This window comes from Antechinus flavipes, chromosome 4, assembly GCF_016432865.1.
Source record: "Antechinus flavipes isolate AdamAnt ecotype Samford, QLD, Australia chromosome 4, AdamAnt_v2, whole genome shotgun sequence".
NCBI lineage: Eukaryota > Metazoa > Chordata > Mammalia > Dasyuromorphia > Dasyuridae > Antechinus > Antechinus flavipes.
The window spans coordinates 28,876,089-28,893,736 of NC_067401.1; the positions used below are offsets into that span (position 1 = coordinate 28,876,089).

The window sequence follows — 17,648 nt, forward strand, 5'->3', positions numbered from 1 at the left end:
TCTGATATTGAATCATTATTTAGGGTAGAGGCTTGGGTTTAACCTTTGAATCATCAGCTCAGGCCTACATTGAGTATTGTTCTATGATCCTTCTCACCCACAACCACTGGTGTTTTTCCTGATTAGGGGATCCTTTACTGTGACCAGAAAAAAGTCCAGTGGAACTGGTTGTTTTCTAGATCCACTAATATTTTAGACCCCATATGAAAAGCCTGATGCCTTACCTTTTTGCATTGATGCCTTCTCCATGCCTTCCTTATAAGTAAAGAGAAGTTTATCAACCTCACGCAGGTCCACAAAGCCAGAGCCTTCATTATCCCATTTCTGAAAAAGAGCTTCTAGGAGTATCTTCCTTCGCAATTCCAAGATCTCTTGCTGAATCTAGGACACAAGGAGGATTGCAAAAGATGGAAAGGCTTAACTCCCTGTAACTCACTTGTCTTTTATACAGATGACTTCACTTCTGGCTGGAGCATGACATCAAGAGACATCTTTATATTTATTTTATAGATAATATTTAATTAAATTAATATTATGCAATAAAATTATATAATTTATATATTATACATTTTATAAGATATTGTATATTATGCAATTAAATATTATAACATAATTCATAAAAATTATATAAATAATATATTTTATGTAATGTAAAACAAATTCATCTTTATGTTATATTATATATAACACTATTAGTTATTTTTATTAAATCCAATATATTATATCATTTACATGTAAATTATATATAAACATACCATACACATATATTAACATATAAATTATATAATTTAATAGAAAATATATATTTTTATATAAATCAATAAGTTAATATTGTATAATGTATAATAATGTATATTATTATGTTATATATAATATATATATTTTTTGTATGCCATGGTTTGGTCTATAGAAAGCTGGGTTTGCTACCAGGAAAACCCAAATTCAAGTCCTTCCTCTGATATATTCTACTGGTGAACCCAAGTAACCCACTTAAAAGTGTCAGTGCTCCAACTTCAACTTTCTCTCCAAGATTAAAAGTGGCCAACATATACTTACTGAGCATGTTATTTTCACCCAGGATTCCCCTATGTATTATAGGTCTATTCTCTATTGCTGTATTTAACATATATATATTAAACATGTGTTTCCTCCCCCAATAGAATGTAAGCTGCCTGAGGAGAGGACCTGATTAATTTTTGGTTTTCTGTCCCCAGGGACCATATAAGTTTCTAGCCCATAGTAGGCACTTAATAAATGACAGCCAGGCAAAAGAGCTTGCTGTGTTACAGGGGGAGGCAGCTAGAAGGTTCAGTGGGTACAACCTGGAACCCGAAGTCAGGAAGACCTGAATTCAGATCTGAGCTCAGATCCTAGCTGTGCGGCGCTGGACAAGTCACTCAGTCCTGTTGGCCTTGCTCCCTGAGAAAGGGAATGGCGAATCACTCTGGTATCGTTGCCAAGAAAACCCCACGGTCAGTACTGTCTATGGGATCCCACAGAGTTGGATGCAACTGAACAACACGTTATCAGCTCCGGGCTCAGCGTGGAGGAAACACAAAGGGGGCAGGCAACCACAGGCTTCAATGAGCTCACCTTCGAATGGGAAAACGACATACAGATCACTAGATTTGTTGTTGTTATTCCGTCATTTCCAATGTTTTGTGACCCCATTTGGGGCTTTCTTGGCAAAGCAACTAGAGTGATTTATAAGGGCCTTCTCCAATTTTTTTTTCATTTAAAATTTATTTGATTTTAATTTATGGAACAAAACAAAGCTTTCCAAGATATAGCACAATAAAAAACACCATTGCCCGTGCAGCTGCCGGTCTCCTACGCACCACTTGCTATTTCTTCAAAAACCCAACAAAATTATCACGTAGCTGTGTTTTATCCGTCCCCGTTTTATAGAAGAGGAAACACAGGCAAATGGGGAAGTGACTTGCCCAGGGTCACTCAGCTGGCGCAAGCCCGAGGTCAGACCGAGCTCATGGAGATGAGTCTTTCTGCGCGCGATGGCGCCCCCTAGCGGGAGTAGAAGGCAGGCAATAAGGAAGGGCCTCCCGGAGAAGCCGGGTTTGACTGGATCCCTGAAGGGGGCCGGAGCGGAGGGGCGCGGGGGGCGGCGGCCAGGAGACAAGGAGGGGAGGTGGGATGTGTCTGAGGAGGGGCACGCCGGAGGCGGGGAGGGGGAGAGTCGGTGTAAAAGGCGGGAGGAAAGCTTCTGACGGAAGCCAAAGCGAAGATGCTCCATGTGATGCTGGAGGCCCCCGGGAGTCCCCGGGACTCAGTAAGGCAGGGGAAGGGGGAGAGGGGCCGTGGTCAGACTGAGTGAGCAGAACCTCCGGGGAGCTGCATGGAGGCTGGATCCGGTGGGGGATGGGAGGCCTGAGCCAGTGGAGAGAAGAGGCCGCGCGGAGGGAGCCGGCACGTGGGGTGTCTGGCTCCTGGCTGAGTGGGAGCCTGGGAGCCCGGGTGACAGGAACACTGGCCCTTGTCCGGGAGAGGGAAGCGCTCGTTCTGCCTTAGCCACCTTGAGTCTGCGCTGCCCATGGGGCATCGGGCCGCTGGGAAATTCTTGGAGCCTCGGGCCGGATGCACAGAGCTCAGAACCGTGGGCGCGGAAAGGATAAAGGACCCCATGGGAGCGCGTGAGTCACCAAGGGAAATTCAGAGCGAAAAGAGAAAGGGCTCTGGCACGGAGCCCCGGGACCCCCATGAGGCCTGCTCCAGGAACCAGCAAAGGAGGTAGAGGAGGAGGCAGAGAGGAGGAAGGCTAAACTGGCTCACTGACTGATAAAAGGAGAGAGCAAAGGAGCTGAACTCCGAGGGGGAAAATCATTGCCATTCACTGTTGCTCCCATAAGATGAAAATCAGGGACTGTAGGCAATCAATCAAACAAACCACAAGCGTTTATCAAGGGCTTATTACTGTGAGCCTTGTACTAACAGCCCGAGGCCACAAAGAAGGCAGAACAGTCCCTGGCTTTAAGGAATTTACACTCCAAGCGGAAGGCAACATACATACATCTTTCTATTGCATTAGAACATGGATAGCCATGGAGAGAGCTGTGGACAGAGCCATGGACCGGACCTGAAGTTAGGAAGACTGAGTTCAAATCCAGCCTCAGACACCTACTAACTGTGTGAGCTTGGGCGATTTACCTCAGTTTCCTCATCTGTAAAAGGAGCCGGAGAACTCCGGCTGACACACCACTCCAACACCTCTGCCAAGAAAATCCAAATGGGGTCACAAAGAGTTAGACCTACCTGAAAAATGATCACACAACAACAAACTGTGGGAAGAGGACCATATTCTCTATATAATAAAGAATCCGATGCTACAAGTCACTTAGTGGAAATACCTAAACTCACAAAAAGTTCCAGGCTTATAGAGGATCTGGAGCCCTGAGCTCGATAAACCTTTGAGTTTGGGGCCTTCTCTGGAGCTAGCATGTTTTTGCACACCTTACGCTGGTAGTAAGCAACCATTTTCTCAAATATTTGGGCCTAGACGTCATCATTTTACATTTAATTAGAGATTAGTGGAAGTACTTCCATTAAGTGACCCGGTGTGTCTCTGTGGGTGTCCCAGCTGGCAAGAGTCTGAGGTCTTCCCACAATGCCGTGCAGCTGCCACCAGGGCATTCTCTCGGGGCCAACAGACGGAGTACCACAGGAACAACTCCGACATTTTCCAGCCAGCAGCAACCTTTGGGGGTGAGCAGATGGGCCAAGGTACAAGTGGGATGAGTGACCACCTCACTGCCATGTGATGAGAGGCTTTTGGGTAGGGAAAGGGGTCAAGACTTGGGAGTTTGTTAGTTGTGTCATGGGTGGAATGTCAGATTTGGAGTCAGGAATCCAGCCTCGGGTACTCATTAGCTGGGTGATCCTAGGCAAGTACTCTCTCAGTCTTGGTTTCCTCTTCTGTAAAATGGGGATAATAACAGAACCTACCTCATAAGATTGTTGCAAAGTTCAAAGGAGTTAATATACATAGAGTTCTTTGCAAATCTTCTAGCTATTATTATTATTATTAATTTTTATTTTTAGCATACAGATCTCAATGAATGAAAGCCTCACACACCAATATAAATGAGCGTCCCCCTTAATCATCCTAGAACTACAGTTTTCAAGTTGAGAGGGACTCTGGAGAATTGTCACAGGATTGACCTTGCAGTGGCTCAGAGGACCTGCTTGTTGAAAAAAAATGTGGAAATAAAGTGGCAAACTCTGGGGGGAAATGAAGAAGGTGAAAAGATCAACAACAACAAAAAAGAGGAAATGAAATCCAGCAAGACCTGGGGTGACATAACTTTGTCCCCAAAACTTTGGTCTTTGCAAAGGCTTTTAGCATAACTCACCTTCTCCAGCTGGTTCATTTTTTCTTCCTGTGTTTCCACGTAATTCTTCTTTATAAAGTTGATGAACTTCTTCATAATCCCAGTAGAGATACCTTCCCCCACAAATGTCTCCATGAGCTGAATAAACTGCGTCACTGTGAGGTAGTTCTGGGTAAACGGGCTCCTTATATTTGGCTCTTGATGGCTCAGAATTCTGAGGATTATTGGACGCAGCTCTGGTCAGCAGGAAACAAAAGATGGGTAATCAGGAGAGAAATCCCCCAAAACATGAGGCAAATACTGAATGCCACGTGGGCATCTGATCAAGAAGAGGAATAAGAATGATAGTAGCCTATTTATAGAGTCCTGTGGTTTGATCTATGTTACTTCCTTTCCTGTGTTCTCATTAACATTCCTATGTAAGGAAACTTCTACCAGTACAGACTAGCATCTTTTCTTTGAACCCTTTGATGACAGAACCAGATTTTTACTTTTTTTGGTCCCCAAGAGAATTTAGTATTTATTTTTCCTTTGTAGCAATCAGGATTAAGTGACCAGCTCAGGGTCACACAGCCTGTAAGTGAATGAGGCTGGATTTAAACTCAGTTCTCCCTGACTCTAAGGTTGGTTCTCTCTTCACTCTTCCATATTGCTTCTAGCCTAAACTTACAAAACACAGACACATACAAAAAGTTTCTAAAGCATTTGGCCAGTGATGTGACTTCTCTCCCCCAATATACACTTTTAATGTTTGAGAGGAGTAGGTAGGTATCTTGGTGTTACCTGATCTTGAATGCCACCAAGACCCATATGCAATCAGGTGAGAAGAAAAGGTCACAGGGGCTTTGTTTTTACTACTTGTGGAGGAAGGAGGGGGACAGGGGCTGACCAGCCCCTGGAAAATGGGTTCACGCAGTAATCAGAGTTAGCCTACTAGCCCATTTGTCCATTGAGTTGCCATTCATCTCATCCTGGACTCAGTGTCATCAAGTACCTGCAAACCTGGGGTCCTCAGAGACTAAATAAGCTTCTTTGTTTTCTCCATATTTCATATAGTCCCTGGCCAGATCAGACGTTAAGAGTTCACCTGGAACCAGAATAAAGACAATGCAGTAACTCTTCTTTTCCAACATCTCTGTCACCCAATGTAAGTGTATGTCAAGGGACAAAGGAAAGGAGAATTAAAGGTAGAGTCACCTGACCATGGCTTCCCTTCTATTAGCTGGCTCTTGGGCTCACAGACTTTGTCTTTGTCTTCAGTTTCTGAAAATTATCAAAGGAAACCACCAATTAATTGGTTACCGGGAAAGATGAAATTCTCGACAGCAATTATTTTCCAGTTTTCCACTGTGGGAAATCACCCACATCCTGATGATGAAAACCTCCTTAGGGAGTCATCGTTCCCTGGGTAGCCTAAGATTTGTCATTACTGTGACAATACCCAGAGGCTACTCAGTAGCTGTGATAATTAGTGATAATTCCAAGATCTGTTACTACTTTTATTATCTTCATTCCTATGAGGTAAAGAGAGGTTAAGCATTATTAACTCTGTTCTATGGCTAGGAAAACTGAGGTCCAGCCAGTGGACCTCATAGTAGTAGTAGAAGCAGCTCACTTTTCTATGATATAGGATTAGGGACTGGACCTGTCATTTTATGGATAAAGGGAAATCCCTCTCCCAACCCAGGTCAACATCTCCCCTGTGACCTAGAATCTCAAAGAGCTGCCTTGAACACTAAGAGTTCATATGCCAAAAGTTGAATTTGACTTGAGGGTCTTAGGAAAGATTGTTCAAATATTACTATTTATATTTTGCAGAGAAGTAAACTGAGGCACAAAGTTTCAATGACTTGTCCAGGTTTGTATAACTAGAAAACCTAAGGTAGGGGAATCTAATGTCAAACTCTCCTGACTCCAAGTCTGCCAGGCTTTTTTCTACACGAGGCTGATATGACTGAGTTGCCTGTCCCCATGGCTACAGCTTTTTAAACTAGGTTACCATATTTAGGATTAGTGGGGCTGTGGGACCTCAGATCTAGCTGGTACAGATTTTTTGATTTTTTTTTCAATTACCAAGTATTTATTTGCTAAAATTCTTACAATAAAAAACACAATCTGCATAGTTAGCAATGTCAATTCCTCCGTGGCCTAAGTCCAAAAATATCCCTCCCTCTCTGTATATTGAGTTCATTACCTTTTGGCATAATTTTAAAAAAACAAACAAACCCTGATGTGATCTCTAACTCACCAAACAGGTTAAAAAATAAAGTTCAAAAGGAAACCACATCCATATTGATGTGTTAGTGGAGAGCCACAGAGCCTTTTCTGAGGGCCTTGAAGTAGCCCAATTTAAAATTTTGTCATAACACAAGACATTTTCTACATAGGAGGAAAGTACAAATTCTCTTTTGGAAATGGAATTAAAAGAATTAAAAATAAACCAATTCCCTGGCATCAGACTCTACACATTCATAGCTCAAGTGTTTTTACTCCATTTCCTGATCTGAATTCTCCCCTGGCTGGTTGGCTGTTGTAACCTATAACAAGTAAATGAAGAATTACTTTTCTTCTTCTTCTTCTTCTTTTTTTTTTTTTTTTTTTTTTGCTGAGGCATTTGGAGTTAAGTGACTTGCTCAGGGTCACACAGCTAAGACTTACTTCTATTTTTAATGTGGTCAGATTGCCTCATTATATGTAGAATTCCAGCACACAAAGAAGACCCAGGCAAATATTATCCTGTTATCCTGAAGAGGCAATGCTGAGGAGGAGAATGTTTGCAAGTCTAGAATAATGTTAAGTGTATCAATGGTGTTCAATGGCTGTGGATTAGTAAAATCATTTGGAGTCAATAAAAAACGAGTCAGTGACAGATCAGAGAATACATTCTTACCTGGGGGACTTTCTTTTGAGGCTGATTTGGAAACCTTGGGCTGCCCTTTAACTTCCTTGTGCTCTGCAAGATCTGTCAACTGCCCTTGGCTGCTTTCCTCTTGGAGCATGGGGCTTTTTCCCAGGGAACGGGATTCTTTGATTTGTAGAGATGCTTTCTTCTCTATGGGGGCTTGTCCCTGCTCTACTGCAGATGCATCTTGGGACATCTTTGCAGCCTCTTGCTTTTCCCCATCCTGTGGCAGTGCTGTGCTTGATCTCTTCCCTTCTGAGACCGATTCACTCTCCTTTCTTGGTACCTTAGAATCTCTCTTCTCTTTTAAGGAGGCTCTTGACTTTCTAGCTCTTTCTTCCTCTCTGGATGTTCTTTTCTCTATTTCTTGACTTCGTCTTTTCTGAGATTCTGGAGACAACTCCTCCTTTGCTAAACTTAGCTTGCCATGGATTTTTTCATAACTTACTGTTTCTTGTGGCTTTAAGTCATCTCTATGGGCCTTTTCTGTGGTAGGCCTAATCTTTTTAGGCTCTTCTTCTTCATCCTCTTCTGTGTCATGCTGGGACAACAGCTTCTCAAAGTCCAGAAGGTGTTTCTTCATCTCTCCTGAAGATATGTGTTCCAATGCCTGAAAAGGGTTCCTCTCATCATCCAAGTTTCCCCAGAACTCAGCCGGTTCTATGTCTCGAAATTCAATGAATGGCCCTAGTACAGAAAGCAAGACATTTGGCTGACAAGATGACCATTTTGGTGACACTACTGATCAATAACCTTATGAAAGGAGGGAAAGGATACGCTAATCGATCTCCTTCTGATGCTAATATTTTTTGGTGAGCTGGTTATTATTGTCAGTTAAAAACCCAACTCTGATAACCACATAATGTTTTAATGTTAAGTAATTGGGTGTTTGAATCTAGTTAAGCACATTTCCCATTGAAACAGGTATCAGGCATTTTTAAGGTTACAGTTACTATGCAGAACCATAACCAATCATTTTTACATGGGGGACAAATAGCACAAATACTGCCTGTGAACCACCATTTTTGGATGATTGCAGTTGAGCAAAATGTGTTGGGAAGTAGGATGAGGCACAATAGTAGTTTCCTATTTTAACTCATTTTTCTTGCTAGAAAAAGTGTTAACTCAGTTGTTTCCCCACTGCTGAAGGACTAAAAGTGTTTTTTAATGTTCTCTAAATTCCTGTGCCCTAGGGGAAAGCCTCAGTTGTTTTGCCCTAATCATAATTTTGCTTCCACCAAAGCAGTAAGGAGATAAAAGTATCTGGGTAGGAAGAACATGATCTCGAGCTGAAGCTGTCCCAATAATGATGGAGATGGTAGGAAGGATGGTAGGAAGGATGGCCTGACAGGCTATCCCATCTGTTGTTTTACTTACAATATCTTGGGTTACGAAATAGCCTCTTAACTATCCTTGGGCTTTTGTCATAGAAGTTTTCCAGCAAGGTCAGTATCCTCTCCCGGTCCAGGAACCCCATCTAGGCAAAATGTTTGCAGACAGTGGATTTGTAAGACCTAAGGATCATTATACAGATGGCGTCAGTTCATTTTCATTACTAAGCCTCAATTTTTCCACCTATAAAATGAGATGGTTGGACTAGATAGTTGCTGAGCACCCATCTACAGCTCAAAAACTGGCATTTCTGGGTGAATTAATTCCTATGCTTTTCCCAGTTTTTACAGATTCCTTAAGAAGACCATTTTTTCATCCAGCATGCTCTCCTAGATGGTCAGGGAATGCCAAGGAAGCTTAGAATACTCCCTGTGTGTCTTCTTAGCTGTTAGTAACTCCCTGGAATTAATGGAGTTAACAAGGTTATAAAGGAAATAAGAACAGCTTAATAGATATCATAATTAAAGTCAGTGATCTGAAAGATCTTCTCATTGAACTGTAAGCTCCTTGAGAGCATTCTCAGGGCTTAGTACAATGCCTGGCATACAGTAGGTGCTAATAAATGTTTATTGACTAACTCACTGAGTCTCCCGCACAAAGATATCTGCCTAGACATCCCTGAAATCTGAATTTTAAGTTAAGTTCGGTGTTCTTTCAAAATTCTGTTATAGATCCATTCCTGTGTAATCAGTAGGCAGCTGGCGATGCATTGAGAGAGCACTAGACCTGGAGTCAGGAAGAACTGAATTCAAATCTTGCCTCAGTCACTTACTAGCCATATGATCCTGGCTGTCTGGCTGCCTCATTTTTCTCATCTCTAAAATGGGGATAATAACAGCACCAAGTTCTAAGGGTTGTTGTGAAGATAAAATGAAATAATACGTATAAAGTTCTATATAAACCTTAAGGGGCTTTATAAATGCCAGCTATTATAAATGTCTTTTTGCTCATAAGCTTATCAGATACCTTTCCTCCTGGTAGGGAGAAAAAAGGTCAGCATGAAAGCACCGGGTGCCTCTGGTAGCAAAAGATAGAGCTCTGGCCTTGGAAACAGGTAGACCTGAGTTCTTGACTCAGACCCTTCCTAGTTTTGTGACCTTATCCTATTTGCCTCAGTTTCCGCAACTATAAAAGGGATACAATAATAGCACCTGCCTCCCAGGGTTGTTGTGAGCTTCAAATGAGATAATATTTCTAAAGGCCTTGGCAAAGGCTTGGCACATAGTAGGTGCTATATGAATACTAGCTTTTTATTATCATTATCATTATTCTTTGGGCATCTAGAGCACTGAATCTCAAGTCAGGAAGAGTCATCCTCCTAATTCAAATCTAGCCTCAGACATTTACTAGCTGTGTCCCTGGGCAAGTCACTTAATTCTCTTTGCCTCAGTTTCTTCATCTGTAAATGAACTAGAGAAGGAAATGGGGTATCACTTCAGTATCTACACCATGAAAATCTCATATGGGATCATAAAGAGTTGAACAAGACAAAGAAAAAGACTCAATAACTGAAATTACTGTCATTTGTTCATTAACGTTCAATAGTTCCCTACTGTCTATGGGAAAAAAATATGAATTCCTTAGTTTTCACCATCCCTCCTCAGATTACCTTTCCTGTTTTATTTCACATTACTCCGCTTCACACAGTTGACATCCCAGCAAAACTGGACCATTTAGTGATTACTTTCTAATCTGAACTAAATGGTTTTGATGATTCCTACTTTAGAATAATAACTGAGATCTGGAAGTGTTATACCTGCTGCATTTCTTGCTCCCTACCTCCCCCATTTGTTCCCTGTGTTCTACTAAATCCTTTGTTCCAAGTCAACTTTGGCATTATTTTATCTAGTCCAGCAAAGTGTCCCTCAAGTAGTTTGATGACCACGACACTAAATCTAGAAATCAACTTTGGGAATATTGTGACTTTCATTATCCGGGCATTGTCCAGTAATAAACATAGATTTTCTCCAGCTATTTAAAGTGTTCTTTATTTCTTTAAGGGTGCTTTGTAAATAAATAGATAAGCATTGAATGTGCTTTGGAAGACTGACTCCCAAACATTTACTCATTTTGTAGTTTTTTTTTTTTTAATGGACTTTCCTTTCTATTATTACCTCTCCTGAGTTTTGTTATTACTTTGCAGGGTGGTCAAAAATTCTTTGTGCAACTTTCATCCTTAATAACATTAAAATGACAATGACAGACATACTATCAATGACATAAAATTAGAGGCATTTAAATACTTTAAAATTTTAGTGGCATTTGTGATGTCTTAATTAAAAATTTTGATGTAAAATGTTTTTTAAATATTTGAATTAATTCAATCCTCCACATAACTGCCATCATTTATGACATTTTTTCAAAACCCTGAAGGTCCTATACAAATAAAAGTTAGCTATTACATTATTGTTATTTGTGCGCATTTCATATTCTGTGACCCAACCTCACTCCCTTCTCCACAAAGGAGTAGAGTGGAAACTGCTGGACAACAAGGAATGCACCTAACACAATGCTTTTTATAAAACAGATGCTTTTAAAATGTCTAGTGGAGTCTTTAAATAGTCTATTAATCTTTATTTTTTATTTTTAAAAACCCTTATTTTTTTTTCTTTTATGAAAATAAAATAAAAGAGATAAAGAGATTCACTAGAATTGGGCAAGGGGAAACTAATGATATTCTAATACACCAAGAAATCATAAAACAAAATCAAAAGAGTAAAACAAATAGAAGAGTATGTGAAACATCTCATCAGAAAAACAAATGATATGGAGACGAATAGAAGAGAAAGAATGTAAGAAATTAGATTAACTGAAAATTTACAATAAAAATAATTTTGATACAATATTATAAGAAATTATTAAGGAAAATTGTCCTGAAGTTCTAGAACAAAAAGGCAAAGTAGAGGTAGGAAAAAATGGACCAATAACTTCCTGAAAGAGATACTAGAAAGAAAACTTATAGGAAGATCATAGCCAAGTTTCAAAGTTACCAGGTTGAAGAGAAAACATTGGAAGCAACAAGAAAAAAAACTGTTTAAATATCATGAAGCTATGATAAAGAATACACAAGATTTAGTAGCTACTATATTGAAGGACTATAGATCTTGGAATATTATATTTTATAGAGCAAAAGAGCTATATAAACCAAGGGTTTCTTACCTAACAAAGTTCAGTGTAATCCTGAATTTTTAAAAATGGCTCTTTAATGAACTCAAAGACTTTCAGGTTTCTTTTTTTTTTTTTTTAAATTTAATGATTACTTTATAATGACAACATTATTCCTTGCACTCGTTTCTTTTCCGATTTTTTCCCCCTCCCTCCCTCCACTCCCTCCCCTAGATGGCAAGCAGTCCTTTATATGTTGGATATGTTGCAGTATATCCTAGATACAATATATGTTTGCAGAACCGAACAGTTCTCTTGTTGCATAGGGAGAATTGGATTCAGAAGGTATAAATAACCCGGGAAGAAAAACTAAAATGCAGATAGTTCACATTTGTTTCCCAGTGTTCGTTCTTTGGGTGTAGCTGCTTTTGTCCGTCATTTATCAATTGAAACTTAGTTAGGTCTCTTTGTCAAAGAAATCCACTTCCATCAAAATATGTCCTCATACAATATCGTTGTCGAAGTGTATAATGATCTCCTGGTTCTGCTCATTTCACTTAGCATCAGTTCATGTAAGTCTCGCCAGTCCTCTCTGTATTCATCCTGCTGGTCATTTCTTACAGAACAATAATATTCCATAACATTCATATACCACAATTTACCCAGCCATTCTCCAATTGATGGGCATCCATTCATTTTCCAGTTTCCAGCCACTACAAATAGGGCTGCTACAAACATTTTGGCACATACAGGTCCCTTTCCCTTCTTTAGTATTTCTTTGGGATATAAGCCCAATAGAAACACTGCTGGATCAAAGGGTATGCACAATTTGATAATTTTTTGGGCATAATTCCAGATTGCTCTCCAGAATGGTTGGATTCGTTCACAACTCCACCAACAATGCATTAGTGTCCCAGTTTTCCCGCATCCCCTCCAACATTCATCATTATTTTTTCCTGTCATCTTAGCCAATCTGACAGGTGTGTAGTGGTATCTCAGAGTTGTCTTAATTTGCATTTCTCTGATCAATAATGATTTGGAACACTTTCATATGAGTGGTAATAGTTTCAATTTCATCCTCTGATAATTGTCTGTTCATATCCTTTGACCATTTATCAATTGGAGAATGGCTTGATTTCTTATAAATTTGAGTCAGTTCTCTATATATTTTAGAAATGAGGCCTTTATCAGAACCTTTAACTGTGAAGATGTTTTCCCAGTTTGTTGCTTCCCTTCTAATCTTGTTTGCATTAGTTTTGTTTGTACAAAGGCTTTTTAATTTGATGTAATCAAAATTTTCTATTTTGTGATCAGTAATGGTCTCTAGTTCATCTTTGGTCACAAATTTCTTTCTCCTCCACAAGTCTGAGAGATAAACTATTCTATGTTCCTCTAATTTATTTATAATCTCGTTCTTTATGCCTAGGTCATGGACACATTTTGATCTTATCTTGGTACATGGTGTTAGGTGTGAGTCCATGACTTTCAGGTTTCTATGACAAATCTCCCAGTACTTAGATGAAAATTTGACATTTAATATCCATGAGAAATAAAAGATAAAAATCAAATATAGGGACTCAATAAGGTCAAATTGTTTACTTTGTATATATGACAATATTAATAGTACTCTTACAATTGCCGTCATTCTTTTGGTAGTTTGATAGAAAGGCTTGAACTGAACTAAGTATAATGGGGTGATTCTAAAAAAATAAAACTTTGTAGGGAGAAATTTAAAAAGAGTAATTACTTCATATAAACTAGGATTCAAGGGAAACATTGATACTGAAGAAGCTAATTGGTGTATAGTGCTAGAAGGATTCAAGAAGGAATAATATATATATCCAGAAAGTTATGAAAATCTTTTAAATTCAGAAAGAAATACGAGGGTGAAATGATAGGGTGAAGGAAGAGGATGAGGGAGGGACTCTTAAGAGGAATGGCTAGATTAAGGAATAATAGAACAAAGTAATGAGTAGAAGTAAAGCAGAGAAGGGAGGAGGGATAAATTAAATAGAATGAGGATAGGGAGGAAGAATAGGAAGGAGGAAAATATACAACAAGTAATTGCAGCTTAAAATGTGAATGAGATGAATTTAGTCATAAAATAGAAACATATAGCAGATTAAAAACTTGAATTCAACAACAGGTTGCTTTCAGGAAACATGAAAATGAGAAATATATAAAAAGAAAATACAGGGCAGGAGTAGAATTTACTATGTAAAAAAAATCAGGGAGAGTAATCATTTTCTCAGACAAAGTTAAAGTTAAAATAGATTTAATCAAAATGGAAAAATATACTAATTATCAGCAATATTATTCATTATTGTTTTAGACCATATAAAATACCTAACCAGTATAAAATACCTAAGTATATACCTGCAAAAATAGATACAAGAACTATATGAACATAAACATAAAACACTTTTTATACAAATAAACTCAGAATTAAATAACTGAAACTACATTTATTGTTTATATTTATTATTTTTAAGTCATGTAAAATGATAATTTTACCTAACTTATTTATTCAATGTCATCTCAATTAATTTACTGAAAATTATTTTACTGAATTAGAAAAAATAACAAAGTTCATTGGAAGAACAAAACGTCAGGAACTTCAAAGAAACCAGGGGAAAAGATGTAAAGGAAGTAGATCATACTATAAAGTGAGAGCATTGTTGAAATGTAAAAAGGATAATTTCAATTTTTTAGATTAAAATTTTCTTGTATAAATAAAACTTAGGTTGTTGTTTGCCCTTTGTTCTGGAGGAGGGCCATGACATCAGGGAGGGGAGGCCGTGACTTGCAAGTGAATTGGATTTAAGTGAGGAAGGGCTGGGTAAAGTCCCCCCGCCTCACTCTCTCCTCCAGAACCATCTGGGTCCAGTGGCCAGATGGCGATCAGGATGACTGGAGATGGTCCCTGTATGGAAAGAACCTTGCAAGGGAGAGAGAAATCCTGACCTGTACCACTTGTAGGACCATTAAGATGGGAAGGCCCATGACAATATTGCATCCCATGGCTAGATGATGTTTTATATGGCAATAAGGCTCCACCTCGCTGTCTGGGAGCTGCCTGCAGTCCGCTTCGCACCAGGCTAAGGACAGACTGAGGGCAGTGCAGGCCCCGGCTGGTTAGTCTGTCCTCAGGGGGATGCACGGGGCCTCCCAGCAGCTCGGTAGGATCATTCTGACTGCTGCGACCTGGGAGGATTATCCCGGCCTCCCAGTGCTCCCCCAGACTGTGGCTGGGGTGGGGGGCCAAGTTCAGGCAAAGAACCTGGGGAGCCAATCAGTGTGTAGCTCTCTGTCTCTGTGTGTATGTCTCTGTCTCTTTGTCCCTGTCTGTCTTTGTGTGTGTGTCTCTTTCTCCGTCTCTCTCTGTTTTTCTGTCTCTGTCTCTCTCTGTCTCTGTCCCTGTGTTTCTGTTTCTTCCTCTTTTTGTCTCTGTGTTTCTCTGCTGCTCAGTGTATATGTGAATGTCTATGTCTGTCTGTCTCTGTGTGTGTCTCTCTCTGTCTCCCTGTCTCTGTCTCTCTGTGTGTGTCTCTGCCTCTGCTTCTCTTTGTCTCTCTGTGTTTCTCTGTCTCTGAGTATATATATATCTAAGTCTGTCTCTCTGTTTCTGTCTTTGTGTGTGTGTCTCTTTCTCATTATCTCTCTCTCTGTTGCTCTGTCTCTGTCTCTGTCTCTCTCTGTCTCTGTCCCTGGGTGTATGTGTCTCTCTCTTCTCTTCATCTCTTTCTCTGTGTTTCTCTGTCTCTCTGTGTATAGGTGAATCTATTCTGTCTCTCTTTCTGTCTCTGTGTGTCTCTATCTCTTATCTCTGTTTGTCTCTGTGTGTCTATCTCTCATCTCTGTCTCTGTGTCTCTATCTTTCATCTCTCTCTCTCTGTGTCTCTATCTCTCTTGTCTCTTTCATACACACACATACACACATCCCAATCTCTTGAAGATTACCTGCTCTCTACACCACATTTAATGTTTTATTATTTGGATTCCTATATGCTATCTCCCCCATTTTTCCTTTATCCCCTTCCCCCACCAAAGATCATGTAGTCAAACTCTTTCATTTTTCAGTTGCTGAAGCTGAGGGAATAGGTTAAGTGGGCTGCCCAAGGTCACACCATCTAGTCCATTTTACAGGTAAGAAAACTGAGACGAAGGAATACAAGGATACTTATTCAAGATCTCACAAATAGCGTCAGAGGTAGGATTTGAATCCAGGACTTCTGACTCCAGAGACAAGGCTCTTTCCATTATACCAACCTATGAATATTAGCCATTTCTGCCTCTAGCAGTTTTGCTTCTAAATGTAAATATCATTAATAGAGAGACCTGGGATTTTCTTTAAATACTATATTCATTCACAAATAATATTAAAAGCAGTCAGACAAACAATACCAGGCCCAACCATAATGGACTCAGGACTTTAGTTAGTACAAGACTTTCTAGAGAGGGCACTCTACCATTTGTTTTTTGTTTGGGGTGGGGGGAGAGTGGAGCTTTTTGCTTACTGGCTTTTTTTTTTTAAAAATTTACTAATTTAGACACAAATAGATGAAAAGCTGAGAGACAAAACTTGAAGGAAAGCCAGAGTCCAGGTCGAATGTTCTTCCTTCTTCATGAATTCAAGCCTAGGGGTCAGAAGGGGGAAAAGCCACTGAGTGGAAGAGAAGGACGACAGACATGGAGACAGAACAAGCAGGATGGGGAAGGGCCTCGAATTCATGGCTGACGATGAGCAGTAAAAGGAAGTTGGGATGTTTGGGCCCTAGGGAGGATTTGGGACGTCCAAACATGGGTGCTGAAAAGTATCAGAAGAGCTGTCAAGAAACCAACAGATTTAAGATCAGCTCTTTGAAGTTGGACAAGACTTCAGGAGCATCTAGTCCTCTTTTGTCAGATGAGGAAAACCTGATGCCTGGAGAAGACTGGGCAATCCAGAGTCCCAGCTTTAGAGCTGGCAGGGGGCTTCCTTGCCTTTTGTTTCACCCCCAGCTTCTTAAACTGTGGGTCACGACTCCATGTAGGGTCTTGTAACTGAATGTGAGGTCCCAAAATTATGATTTATTATCTGTAAAGATTTGACTTGTATATCTATATTATAAACCTATATATTCTAGCCTCATGTGAACATTTCTCAGGCTAAAAAGGGTCATGAGTGGGACAAGCGTAAGAAGCTGCCCTGGTTTGGCCCATTCCTTTCTTTGTTTTTACAAACATTTGAGGTCCAGAGGATATAGAATGATTTGGCCAAAGTCTTTGAACTGCACCCTGCAGGTCCCAGCCATTGCTCTTTTCACTCTGCCGTGCCTGTTGGAGAGCAAGACGAGGAGCAACAAGTGGGGAACTTAGTCCCATGACCAAAGGGAGAACTTCCTCAACATCCTAGTCATTCAAAAGCAGACCTGATAGCTTTGGGAAGTAGTGGCTCCTCCTTATTGGAGGGGGAAGACTGGATGACCAATTGTTGGGGATACTAGAGAGGGCATTCTGATTCGGGTCCAAGGTGGACGAGATGCCTGGCCAGGTCCTTCTAGCTCTGGAGTCAGCTCCATCCTTGGAGGTAGAGTTGTGGGCTACCTGAGAGATTAGAGGTTACTCTCCTGGAGATAAGAGGCATCTAAGAATACAGTGGGTGAACCAACTAAGCAAGACTAAATTAGAGACAAAGAAAGGGGAATTATTATTGACTTCATTAAGAGAAAAACCCTACAATTTAGTGAATAAGAGAGATCCTCCTAAGTTTTTTATATATTTGGTTCTCAGGGAGGTGACGTACTAGACTTAAGAGTTTGAAAACCCAAGTTCAAATCCAGCTCCAGACACTTAAGAGTTCATTCTAGGTAAGTCACTTAACCCCAGTTTCCTCTACTGTTAAATGAGAATAACAATAGAATCTA

At 40.1% G+C, this 17,648-nt stretch overlaps 1 protein-coding gene across 1 annotated transcript in view; it reads right to left on the minus strand.

Moving 5' to 3' along the window:
• EFCAB5 (EF-hand calcium binding domain 5) overlaps positions 1 to 17,648 on the minus strand; it is a 132,834-nt gene that overhangs the window by 39,016 nt on the left and 76,170 nt on the right. The window contains exons 8-13 of the mRNA XM_051992245.1: positions 8,623 to 8,722; positions 7,234 to 7,932; positions 5,541 to 5,606; positions 5,338 to 5,430; positions 4,365 to 4,579; positions 225 to 381 (exon numbers count right to left, since the gene is read on the minus strand). Of these exons, the coding sequence (XP_051848205.1) occupies positions 225 to 381; positions 4,365 to 4,579; positions 5,338 to 5,430; positions 5,541 to 5,606; positions 7,234 to 7,932; positions 8,623 to 8,722 (1,330 nt within the window). The remainder of the gene's footprint in view (positions 1 to 224; positions 382 to 4,364; positions 4,580 to 5,337; positions 5,431 to 5,540; positions 5,607 to 7,233; positions 7,933 to 8,622; positions 8,723 to 17,648) is intronic.